Source organism: Podarcis raffonei, chromosome 17, assembly GCF_027172205.1.
Source record: "Podarcis raffonei isolate rPodRaf1 chromosome 17, rPodRaf1.pri, whole genome shotgun sequence".
Lineage (NCBI taxonomy): Eukaryota > Metazoa > Chordata > Lepidosauria > Squamata > Lacertidae > Podarcis > Podarcis raffonei.
In genome coordinates this window covers 20,637,931-20,650,874 of record NC_070618.1, presented here as the reverse complement: position 1 = coordinate 20,650,874, position 12,944 = coordinate 20,637,931, and the positions used below count along the sequence as shown (strand labels likewise).

Genomic DNA, 12,944 nt, shown 5'->3' with positions numbered 1-12,944 from the left:
TTAAGGTTCAAATGAAAAGTCTTTATTTCAAACATCAATTGTAGCCAAAACACTGTAAAACATGCAGAATCAATAAGGGGATTGTGCTAATCTTAGACAAAGGTTTACCTACCATGGAAAAGTGACAGGGCTGATGATTCTGACTGCAACTTGTACTTACCCTAGGTCCAGTCTCTCTTTTATATTTTAGCTCCTCTTGGAGAAACCTCGGCTAGCAAAGAATTAAAGTCTACCAGCGATTTCATAATACATACAAACTATCACCAACCCACCGCCACACACAATACACGAACAGCTAATATAGAAGTTTGCCTAAGTAAAACCAGTGTGGAGATTCCTAATGAAATCTTATGATTTACTTTACTTAACCAAAAGTTAAATTCATTCGAAATAGAACCAAAATGCATGTCCACAGTAGTTTAGAAGCAAATGTCATTAAAATCTTAACACGTTCATCTCTTTGGGGTACAAATCCTATCCACACAGTAATAATAATAATAGATTTTCCTCCAGTTGCATACACAGAAATTACTTTTTAAAAATCCAGTTTTATATTTGAAATATTTGGGGAAATTGGGAACCATGACCTCTTTCACATGCATTACTTAGAAGTCCCACTGATCTCAATCTGTCTCCTCAAGTCCTTTTTGCATCTCTTTCCCAGGTAGCAACACAGAAAAGATTTTTATTTTCCTGTAATTCCTCCCTCTGAGACAAAAAAAAAAAATACATTTCCTAAACATATTTTTAAACTTTTAAAACTCAAAGCGAAAGATGAGCGATCCACTTTTGTTTGTCTCTGTTGCTTCTGAGGATTCCAAAAACATATTGGCTGTGTCTAGATTTCACTATTGACCATGGTTACAGTATGGGAAGAAGCCTTGGCAAGCTTCTCCCACTTCTGTGTGGCCACAGGGAGATGAGAAACTTTTGTTTCTATTTTTGATTAACTGCTGCTTGCAATTTTGTCCGAAAGCTGTGCTTAATCGTAACAGTTGTTTCGATGAAACAAGCCAGCTTGATCACGCTTGGCCTGAGGCTGGCTTGCTTCAACAGAGCTTACTTAAGATCAACCACAGTTTAGGATTTAGGCACAACACAAAACGTCGGTTGAATGTTATTTATTTATTTAAACAGTTTTATATACCCCTTAACTACAATAGTCTCTAACTGTTTTATAAAGATACAGTGCAAAATAAAAATAAGAAATCAGCTAAAACTATAAAATTAAGCTTCAATTAAAATGACTTGCTGGAAGAATAAAGGCTTCAGTAGCTGCTGTAAGTTCAGGAAGGAGAGGGCCTGTTTTGACCTGAGCTGGAAGGAAGCTCCATAAATTTGGGCTCACAATACTAAATATGAGTTGTCCATCCAAGCCACGGGAGGCCCCTAATGGCGACTCCCCAGAAAACCTCAGTGATCAAGCAGGGATATAAGGAATTAGGCAATCCTTGATGTATCCTAGACCCAATCTGTAAAGAGCCTTGAACCTGGTTCAATAGTATAATTTAAAACAGAAACGAAAGCTTTCAATTTCCTCAGTTATACTAGAGGAATGTCAAGGGGTGGGTGTGCGAACCTTAGACTTGCACAGATTCATAACTGTATGATAAGCAATGTCTGGATGCACCCTTTGTCACATGACAGGGGTTAGGGATATCATGTTACTCTTCTAAGAAAATGCTATGCTTATAGTTCTTCAAAGTGTATTGACCTGCGTTTGTAGTTAAATTTTCTCAATGTAGCCATAACTGAAACATAATAGGATTTCACTCACTTGCCAACTAGCTTGTCAACAAGTATAAAGAAGAGAAATGAAGTAATCAAAGAAAGACACCTACTTGACTGCATTGTTCTAGCTGATATTTCTGCCGTTGAAGCACCGAGGCCTTGTGGAGAGCGTGCAGACAGACGGAAGTAATACAAACTATTTGGTTTTAGACCTTGCAAGTGGTAAGTTGTAGCTGGATCAATGGAAATCCGCTGCTAAAGGGGAAGTCGGAAAGGGGGAAATGAATTTAAATCTAGATCTTTGGGTCTTTGCTTCTAAAGAATTTCTAACACTCAATCTCAAAACTTCTATTCCAACGTAAGGAGCAGGTCACAACCACTGCTATCACAGTGTGGTTCCAGCTCCAGGCACAAGCCATTGCATGTGGAATAGCTTCATTACACTAAATCCTAACTTTCCAGAATGGTACCTTACTGGTAAGTGGTTGGTGCCTCTCCATGTGTAGCTGGCTGATCTACATCAGGCACAGGGAATCTCTGCTTCGCATGCTAAAGTAGTGATTCTCATTTGGCCTGTAGACATGTTTGTTTCGCAGGCACACCCACCTAACCTATACCTGACATCATATGCCATCAGATGTGGGCTGGGTAAAGCAGCCAACTGCAAAGGAAGAATCAGGAGCCCTAAAGTGTGCTCCCTATTATTCTTTTGCACACAAGGCTTGCATTTTGTGCCTTTTAAATTTGGTGCAAGAAGCACCACCACTCAAATTGGCTCCACCCGGAGGCTACCAATCAGAGCCGACTCCTACTGCCACTGGGGTTTGTATTTTGGGCTGTATTTAAATTCTGTGCCAAATACAAGCCTCTGGAATCAGCTCCCGATTGGAGCTCACAAATGGAGTTGATTGCTGCAAAGGAAAATGCTTCCTTTGCCTGCACAGTCTGGAAATAAAACCATGTCGGCCAATGAACATATTGCTTTTGCACGCTACCCTGAATTCAATGCAATCTAGAAAGAGATGGCCCCACCCATCTGTCTAAGCAATCAGTCCATGGAGGCTAGAGGACGTCAGAAAATAAAAGAAAAAAACAATTTTACCAATATCTTGCTTCTGTTTCAAAGCCAACAGTAAAATACGCATCTGTGTGGTTATACTTGTACAGTGGAACCTCAGTTTTTTAGAATCTCGGAAGCTGAACATTTTGGAAGCTGGAAGCTGAAAACCTGGAAGTAATCACTTCCATTTTCAAAGGCACCTCTGAAGTCGAAAGGCTTCCGCTGCATGTTTTTTTCTTTTTTCTCAATGGATTTTACCAACCACCCATTGCTCCTCAGTTTTTGAACATTTTGGAAGTCAACCAATCTTCTGGAATGGATTATGTTCGAAAACCAGGGTTCCATTATATTTGTTACAGAAATCAAGATGGCCACTTATGGAAGTATAGTCTTGGAATTACAGCAGAGAGTTTAGTTAGACAAACCATAGTTAAGATTTTTGAAGGGGCTATAGTTAGACAAACAGATCAGTTTGCATTGAACTGTCTTTACTCCTTACATTATAAATTTGAACATCTGGAATCAGAGCACATTTAGGGTTGTAGACAATATAATTCAGGCTGCAATCCCATGTGCATTGAATGGGGCGAACATCTGACTAAACAAGCAACCGGGTAACCTTCAACTAACACGAGCCTGACTACCTGTCTATCAACTTTCAAGGCCTGTAAAATGTGTTCCAAAGGCATTAAGCTAGTTCACTTACCTCTTCTCCATGCTCTCCATCTTTGTAAACAAGATCATAGTTGGAGATTGTGTCAGACCGTGGAGGGGTCCAAGAAAGGAGTATGCTTGTTTCGGATTCTGGTTCAGCTTTGAAGTTCAATGGCTGCCCTGGGACTGATGCAGGAGGACACAATATCAACATTCAGTAAGTACATTTACTGGGGGCAGCGGGGGGAATTAAGAGTTGTTTCCTGCAATTATAGACTCCATGCAGACCACCACTTCCAGGTTTAGGTTTCTATTGAAGACCCACTAATGTAAGCAGCCAGGTTTCATTTCCAGTAGCGTCACCTTCCCAAGAGCATTCCAAAACATGCATTCCAAACATGTCACTTTCTGTTCCGCTGTTTGCTCAGCTGGGAATTAATCACCCAGATAGTCCTGTTCTTTATTGCAGTTAATACTGTTGCTTGAGCAGCCTTTCTTTACACTGTCAACATACTGTTTACCAGACAAAATGTTTCTGCACATTGCTTTGATCCAGCAGAACCACTCGAGTTATGACAGTACTCTATATACATGACAAACAGGAATAATATGAACTTCTCTGTGTCTTAGCCAGATAAACCATCCCCTGAGCCTGCCTGTTTCTTGACTAAAGGTAAATGCAGGTTTGTGCTTACTGCTTAGACACTGATAGGATAAAACAAGACTGTTAGATACTATGCTAGGGGGAAGAGGGAAAACCCTGCTCTTCTCCACACATTTGGCAATTTAACGCTGTAAAACACAACAAAATCCTATGGGCTATTTCAATCACAATATCAAGGAGCAGACAGTCTCTTTAAAAGTTTGTGATATGAAAGGAGTTCAGTAAATAGGTAAAAAAGGTAAAGGTAAAGGACCCCTGACAGTCAAGTCCAGTTGCGAACGACTCTGGGGTTGCGGCGCTCATCTCTCTTTACTGGCCGAGGAAGCCAACATTTGTCCACAGACAGTTTTTCCGGGTCATGTGGCCAGCATGACTAAGCCACTTCTGGCGAAACCAGAGCAGCATACGGAAACGCCATTTACTTTCCCACTGGAGCGGTACCTATTTATCTACTTGCACTTTGACGTGCTTTCAAATTGCTAGGTTGTCAGGAGCTAGGACCGAGCAACAGGAGCTCACCCCGTTGCGGGGATTCGAACCACCGACCTTCCAATCGGCAAGCCCTAGGCTCAGTGGTTTAGACCACAGAGCCCCCCACATGGTCTAGGTACTTGGTCACAAAGAAGACTATCATTGAGGAAAGAGGATCCAGTTACTCCCTCCCCTGCCCCATGAACAAACATAGGGCTTGCTCTTTCCATATTTGCTTTGTGTGCTGATGGGCACTAGATCAGGCATAGGCAAACTTGGTCCTCCAGATGTTTTGGGACTACAACTCCCATCATCCCTAGCTAACAAGACCAGTGGTCAGGGATGATGGGAATTGTAGTCTCAAAACACCTGGAGGGCCGAGTTTGCCTATGCCTGCCCTAAAGAACAGCCCTTTTATTTGACAGACTTTTTTTTTTTTTGCAAAACTCTCTCCTAATGGCTCTACATTACTAGTTTAAGTGTGTTTTGTAGATTTTCTCTTCAATCTACCCATAATTTCTTATCTGAATCCAATACTGATTTATGTTTATGTAGGGATGAGGAACTCCTTGCAACTCCTTCAGTGCCCTGTTCTTTACCCTTCAACTTTTTATTCTTTTGTGATTGCTTTTTTCACCTTAAATTGTTTTGGAGGTTTATTTTATGTTTTAAATGTTGTATATGGTATATTTCATTGTTGTAAACCACTTTGAGATCTATATGGTGAAAAGCTATATATGTGTGTATATATATATATATATATATATATATATATATATATATATATACCCAACAACAATAAAATAATAATAATTCCTGACCATGGGTCACCCTGGCTGGAGCTGAAATAGAAGCTTTGAAGGGAATGTATTGTTATGAGTTTGGGGAGCAGTTAGGCTGTATGCTGGAGCCTGCTTCCAATTCCTGGATTCAGCACTGATTCAATTCCTGGAAATAGACAGCTAGCTTTTACTTATACTTATGTCCCTATAAGTATGGACCATTAAGGCAAGGAAGGGGCTCTGTGCCAGATGCCAAGTGAGTATGCCCCCCCCTTCCTAAGTCACTGGGAGTTAGAAAGCCTGATTCCTGTTTGAATTAAAGGCTGTGGCTAGGGGACACCCTCTTGGGGTTTTCATGATGTAGTGGTGTTGAGTCAAAAGTGTAACTGTGCTCTCCAAGTTAAGGATTTTTTTTTTTAAGCCCTAATTATATTTCTGTATAGCTTACAATCAAAATATCAGTGTATCAACAGTTACTTTGCAAGGACTAGTATGCAGTGTTGGACTCTGCTGGTAAAAAGGGAAATTCAAATACTGACTCAACCATGAAGGGTACTGAGGTCTTGACAAAGTTATTATCCATAATAACTTTGTTATTATAAACTTGATTCATGTGCTGCTTTAAAAAAAAAATGTTTTTAATTTGTTTAGTCTCCCCATGAGAGCTGTGATTGTACTAGACAGGCAGTAAGGGCAGGGCATTATATATATATATATATATATATATATATATATATATATATATCCCTGACACGCATGAATACATAAGTAGGATGTGCTGGATTTCAAGTAGTTTTTCAATTTTTATTTTTATTTTAACAGGGCAGGGACGTTATATTCCAAGGAAGTTATATTCAGTGCGGAACTTTCATTTTTCATTAAATATTTGTCCTGTGAGGTCATTTATCATTACAAAAGCAGAATATGGAAATGGAGCTTCTGAAGGAACTTGAGAAAATTTCAACAATATATAACTACGTGATTAACATGCAAATGGAAACAGCAAACAAACAAAGTTTCAGAGAGGCTGTTCATGGCATAAGAACTGTTAAAGGTGAGTACAATGCACAAAAATGTCAAAACTATTCATCACTGAATAAACTTCATGGTAAAGTCAAGATCCCCAATCCAACTCACAGCTTAGCCATCTGGATTTAGAATATGTTTTTGAAACACTTTTACTGGGTTCATCTATATGTACCTTTGACTTTATTGCTTAGAAAAGTCAGATACCAACCCTCCGACCCCAGCCGTACCGGTGAGAACTTTCTAGAGTTTTCCTCTTACCTCCTGTCTGAGTGATGACTTGAATGTCACTAGAAAGAGGCCCATCACCAACAGAGGTAAAAGCAAGAACTTTCACAGAGTAAGTTTTCTGCGGTATTAGATTCCCAATGGTGGTTATATGGCTGTCGGCCACATTATGTTTCAACCAGCTGTTGACATGTTGGGAGGGATCCATGGTGTAATAAACTCTGTAGCCTTGTATTTGTCCATTGGGTTCCTCAGGTTCTTCCCACTGCACCAGTATTGTGGTTGAGCTCAACATACGGGCTTGTACGTTGCGCGGTGCGCTAGACGGTGCTTGCTCCGAGGTCCGTGTTGAAACCGGTTCACTGGGTGGCCCCCGCCCAATGTTGTTGACAGCAACAACTCTGAACTCATACTCGGAATAAGGACTCAAACCGGCGACGCTGTATCGAGTTGTGGCGACTCCATCAATTTCCTTATAGAGTTCCTCAGAGTTTTTAGGTTTATGTTGGATTATGTAATAAGACACTGGCTCAGGGTTTCCAGAATCCCAAGTCAAAGTAATGCTTGTTGCTGTGCTTTCTGTTACAACAGGAGTTCCTGGAGGTTTGGGTAAGGCTGCAAGAAAATAAAAGACAATTTATTCAATTGGCAGGAAATTACACCACAGCACCATGGCTAGTTTTTTTTTAAAGTATAGCAATGCGGTTTGGCGAAGGGACACATACAATTCAAAACAGAATGCTGTTTTATTCAAGCACTGTCAAAAACAAAAACAAAATGTTATGGGGAAAGCATTTTGTTGCGACAATAATTTAACTAAACATTTGCGAAGGAGAAAATTGATGTTGCTCTAAAATGGGAAGCAGCATCAGAGGCTTGGGGACTTTTGGTTCATATGCAGAAAATTTGTGTTGCCATGGTAAAGATTTATCTGTTGTTGTTTTTTTGAAGCAGATTGTATGCCCCTTACCTTTCACAGTTATCTGCGCTATTGCTTCTATAACACCAAGAGTAGACATAGCAACACAAGTGTAATTTGCAGATTGCCTGACGTCATTTAGCTCCAGGACATTCCTTCCTATTGGCATGTCATCTTCCGGGGTAAGATCTTCTGCTCCCAGCATCCATTTCACATATGGCATTGGAGACCCCACAGCAACACAGGTGATGTTAACACTCCCTCCGGGCATAATTTCATGGTTGGTGGGTGGGATCGAAAACCTTGGTGGGACCCGACGAACTGGAATAAAACACACATAAAGCTAATAACCCATACAAAAATGGAGAACATAGATCTTGCACACAAGAATACATGCATTTATAGATACACTTTCAACAATTAATTGCTACTTTTATTTGCCGAAAATAAAATATAGACCAGACAGGTATATTGTCTGTACATATTTGTTTACATTTATTCATCAATATCTTTAACCACATTCATACAAAGCTCCCCCCCCCACCCCAGACCTAGTAGGGCCTGACAATTAACTAACTATATACTAACAATACACCAAACACCATGCAAAAGATACACACACATACACACACATATATATGCATGTATATTCTGTATGCATATGTATACATATATATGCACAGAAGAAAACTGGAGAGTCAACAGCATGCTTGAGTTGAGTATCAAAACCAACTTCAACGCTGCACACTTCCAGCTGATGTGAAGAAATGTGCTGCAACACATTGTCACATCACAGCCCTGAAACACATCACCTACGGTACACGGAAAAATGCAATTCTGATTTGCTGTCAGACTCAAAAAGTGGATGCAGCCTCAAGACCTCACACTAACACTGAAACAGACATGGGATATATATAGATATATATATAGGCACAGGAGAAGAAACAAGGCAAAGCCAGTATGAGTACTGGTTTTGGTCATGCAGGCAAGCAAATGACAAGAGTCTATAGGGAATCATGCTTAGGGAGGAATGATAGGAGAGAGAGAAATTGTATAGGGAAACAAAAACAATTAAAAGGAAAGGGAAAGGAAACATATTGGGATAGAGAATAGGTTTTTTTTAAAAAAATGTGAAGGCAAGATAGTTTAAAAGAAACAGGGATATTAAGAGGGTAGGACAGGGAATGGGAGGATATTTGTTTAAGCTTGGGATTATTATGAAGCAAGTATACGGTGGCAGGGAAGGAGAAGAACATTAAAACATTCCGGGTTCCATGGCGTTCACACAGAGGGGGAAGCAAAATAAGCTGCTAGGATTAATAATACTACTAAAAGCAGCTCTACGTGTACAAAATGAGGGACAGTGATATCTAAACTATTTAGCAGCAGGGCATTGCATTAACAGAGTAGTTAATATTTAAGAAAACACAACACTGAGAAAATTACCAGGCAATAACAGATCAGTGTTCCTGCTTCAAATATTTTCTATGTGCATGTGTGTGCATGTGTAGCGCAAGAGGCAACAGAGGCCTGTGCTTTCATTGCACACAAGACGCTGTGCTTTACGGGGGCCTTCAAAACAAGGATGTCTTTGATTCAGCGAATCAAACCGATTCATAAATAAATGGCTACGGTCCCGGCCAGAGAACGTTAGTCATAATCACATCCCATTGAAATCAATGGGAGGTAGGTTAGTGGTCATTAAATCCGTCCACTGAAGTTAATGGCAGGGGGTGGGGAATGGTTTAGCGTTATACGCCGACAAGTGTGATTTAAGAGCGGCGAACTTTCGCTGGATTAAGGGGCTACGAATACAAAGCAATCATTTCATTACCCTTTGCACTGAATTGAGATAAATTTCTAGAGATTCAATAGGGGCTTACGGTGATGGCCTCGTGAGTGAATGGGACTGGCATAGGGAGGACAAAGAGCGAAACATGCCTTCAGCAGCCAATCAACCGAGGTCACACAAAGCAAGTGAGGGGCAATGCAGAATTTGTAGTACTGAAAGAAAACGGAAAACGAAAAAAAAACTTAGGAGAAATATTAGTCTTCATGCTTGGGCTGCTTAAAGGAGCATCTGCTAGAACGCATTCCCGTATCAGCAGGCATTAACAACGGAAATCAAAGGGAAATAAAATTGAAGAAGGAAAAGAAGATAAAAAGAAGCAGAAGCAGGAACACTGACCAGATTGACAACTCCTTGAAGTGTTAAGCGTGTTACTGGCTTGTCATGCACCCAGCCTCTCTCCCTCTGTCTACATGCACAACGATACCAGCACACATTAGAAGCCATGACCGGGGCATTCTCTGCTTAAACATAACATCAACTTAAAAATAAAAAGGCCACAATGCAGCTACATTCATTTCATTTGTATTCTTTGTTATTGGTTTAATTAATAGTTTTGTAAGGTGGGTAAAAAAGTAAAAAACACACCAACCTTCTCGCAGCTCTGAGGGATGTAGGGGGTTTGATGCAGAACACAATGAAATGAGGAAAGGAGAAAAACAAGGGAAACACAGAGAGAGTAAAAAGGCCATATCAAGGCTTTCAACTGCTACTTGAACAACTTTTACTTGTTCTAATCAAACCTTACTACCTCAGCTCTGACCGTAAGCAATTTCTCGCAGCTATCGCGGTATTAGGAACTAGCATCATTTGAGTGGGGAAAGGGGAACTCCTTCAAGTCGTAACGGCACACATGCCTCATGCAAGAAACACTACTTTGAAAGGAAAAGGACCAGATAGCTTCCTAAGGAGGCCAAAATAACCTCCGAACCCTTTCTAGTCAGAAAGCTAAATCATAAATATATATTATAAAAGTTTTGTACAGCGTTCCCCACACCAAAGTAATGAGCTAACAGCTGTATGAACTGAAAACTTCCCTCATCTTTCCCCCCTACCCTTCTCATTCCAAACCACCCTTTCTTTTTGCAGGGAGATGGGATTATTTGTATTAATTATATAGAAAGGGGTGCTCTCATTTCAGAGCCAGACCCTGGAAACTGTGCCAGAAAAGAGGCACTTTAAATATATAAAACTAAGAGCTTCCATAGGTTTAAAAAGCAATCATGCCTGTTACCCTTACAAGAATATACTTTTTATGAATTTATCCTCCCAATTCATATCTATCAAAAAAGACAAATCTCTCAGCACCCCTCCCCCTTTTGAAAAATACAAAGAACAGCCAGTTCATTACAGCAGTGCCAGGGATTACGTATTACTGATAAAACTTCAATTTAAGAGAAAGTATGTATGTATATATTTATAGCTCTACGAAACTAAGCTTAAAGAAACAGAGAAGGCAGGCCACACCACTGTCCTCTTCGGTGAGAATTTCTAAGCTAAGAACTTTTCCTTTTCAGCTCAGAAGCAGAGGTCATGTGGGTACAACACACCTCAGCACCCCTGAGTTTCAATTAGAGCTAAATTAGTTGCACAGCAAGCAATCGCATTAGGAATTATAAACCAAAGTAAGGAGAAGAGGAAAACCCAAAAATAAATGCAACGCTCAGGTCAATAGTCAATGCAGGAAAAAGTAGAAGTCAAGATGTAAAAACGGAAGCATACTTACAAACCTTAAGTCCACAGGGGTGGATTGGACTCAAAGGTGCCTTTATTCATATTCCTCCCCTCGTCAAATTCATACTCTAAGCCTTTTTTCCAATCTTTATTTTCCTCCCCCCCACACCCCTTTGCCCAGATACTTTGCTTGTTACTGTAGTTATGGCATAGACCCCGAGAGTAACTTAACGCCCCTTGCGCCTGACTGAAGGGTAAATACCCAGGTTTATCATTCCTACCTCTGACATACAGATTGGCAGGGGCAGAATACCGTGTCCCTGCACTGTTGGTTGCAACACACTCATATTTGCCTTGGTCAGATTCTTCGCTCAATTCGATTTGGAGGGCACCTGTAAGGATATAAAATACATTGCCAAAGAGACTGTCAATGAAGGGTTTTTCAGCTCCCAACGACACACCGCTTAATAATAATGAAAAGCCCTGTATGCGGAGGTCCACTCAACGTCGGTTCATTTTCTCGCTACAGTGGCACAGACAAAAAAAATAAATTATGATGTGATGAAAAAAACAAAGAGATTATTTTTTTCACACCATCAATGCTAGCACAGGAAAACAATCTGCATTTGGCAAACATATTTTCTAGCACAATATACTGTTTTCTCCTAGACTATTAAAATGAAGATGAGTGAGACTGCTTCAAGGAAATATGGCTTTAAAACAAAGCATAGGATATTAGGTCATAGGGTTGTCACTGTTTAGCGGATTAGATTATTATTATTTATTTATTTATTTGCGCAGCAAAAGTAATAATAATACAAAAGGTGGCACTCGGCAAAAAGAAGAAAAAAGAAGAAAAAAAAAGGGAGAAGATGGGTTTCAAGAAAGTCTTCCGCTGAAGAAGGCCAAAAATGTGCAGCAAGTACAAAAAAAGGGCTGCTTAAAGTGAAAAAAGAAACAAATTAGTCATTTATAGTAATCAAAATATTCCTTTAAAGAAACAAAACTCCCTTAAAGACATGCAGATTGGTAAGAAAAAGAAAGACATTTCGCCACAACTTACAATCTTTTTAGTGCATTTGCTGAAAAACAAGAGCAGTTGAATTAGGAGGCAAAAAAAATGTTAAAAAGCAGGGGCCAAGCCAACAAGGAAGAAGCAACCAATCACTGCTGAGGACCACCGGGATGTCAGCCCTAAGACACCCATCAAAATCCACGGCTGGGATTAGCAGTGTGGTGTCACAAAACCCAAGAAAAAAAACAAAACAAGAATTACAAAAGACATGAGCAGTTGTTTTTTTAATATAAAATGATTAAAAACCAGCAATACCACATTTTATCACCAAGAATACTGAGTCATCAACCTTTCCATTTCCAAAGCCTGAAGATCAGAAGGATCCAAAAATCCAGAGATGGGTAAATCCAAGAAGAAAAAATATATATATAGTTGCTGTAATTTATTAGGGAGAAGAATGTGGTGGGTTTTTTTCTTGTTGTTTTACTTTACTTTATTAAAGTTAAAAGAAAAATATATAATTGAACAAAAATAAAAAATAAAATAAACCCCCTTGAAAGACAAAGTTAAAAAGTAGATATTCCATGTTGTCGTCTGCATGTCTGCAACTGTTCTCCAGACCATCTTGGCTTGGTCCAAAACAAGAACAGCTAAGGAAGAAAAAAAATGATCTTTTTTTTTTTGCTCCAGTTGGACCAAAAAAAAAGAAAGAAAAAAAGGGGAAAAAAAGAGAAAAGAAAAAAGGTAGAAAAAGAAGAAGAAAAAAAGGAATAGAGGGACAAATGGTACGCTGTGACTGGGTTGTGTGGCCTGAAGACCCGGATATGCTTTCTTTGAAGCATATCACAAAGTAACGAATCTTTTTTGAAAG

The 12,944-nt window shown here is 39.7% G+C and overlaps 1 protein-coding gene across 42 annotated transcripts in view; it reads right to left on the bottom strand.

The window, feature by feature from the left end:
* Positions 1-12,944, bottom strand: part of PTPRD (protein tyrosine phosphatase receptor type D) — a 1,152,007-nt gene that overhangs the window by 154,748 nt on the left and 984,315 nt on the right. For 39 of the 42 annotated variants that reach the window (XM_053371570.1, XM_053371569.1, XM_053371568.1 and 36 more), the window contains 5 exons: positions 11,340-11,450; positions 7,587-7,856; positions 6,650-7,231; positions 3,498-3,631; positions 1,842-1,986 (listed from right to left, as the gene is read on the bottom strand). In XM_053371570.1, the coding sequence (XP_053227545.1) occupies positions 1,842-1,986; positions 3,498-3,631; positions 6,650-7,231; positions 7,587-7,856; positions 11,340-11,450 (1,242 nt within the window). Of the gene's footprint in view, positions 1-1,841; positions 1,987-3,497; positions 3,632-6,649; positions 7,232-7,586; positions 7,857-9,976; positions 10,400-11,339; positions 11,451-12,944 lie in introns of those variants that run through there. The other 3 variants (XM_053371573.1, XM_053371590.1, XM_053371598.1) reach the window with 2 other exon arrangements.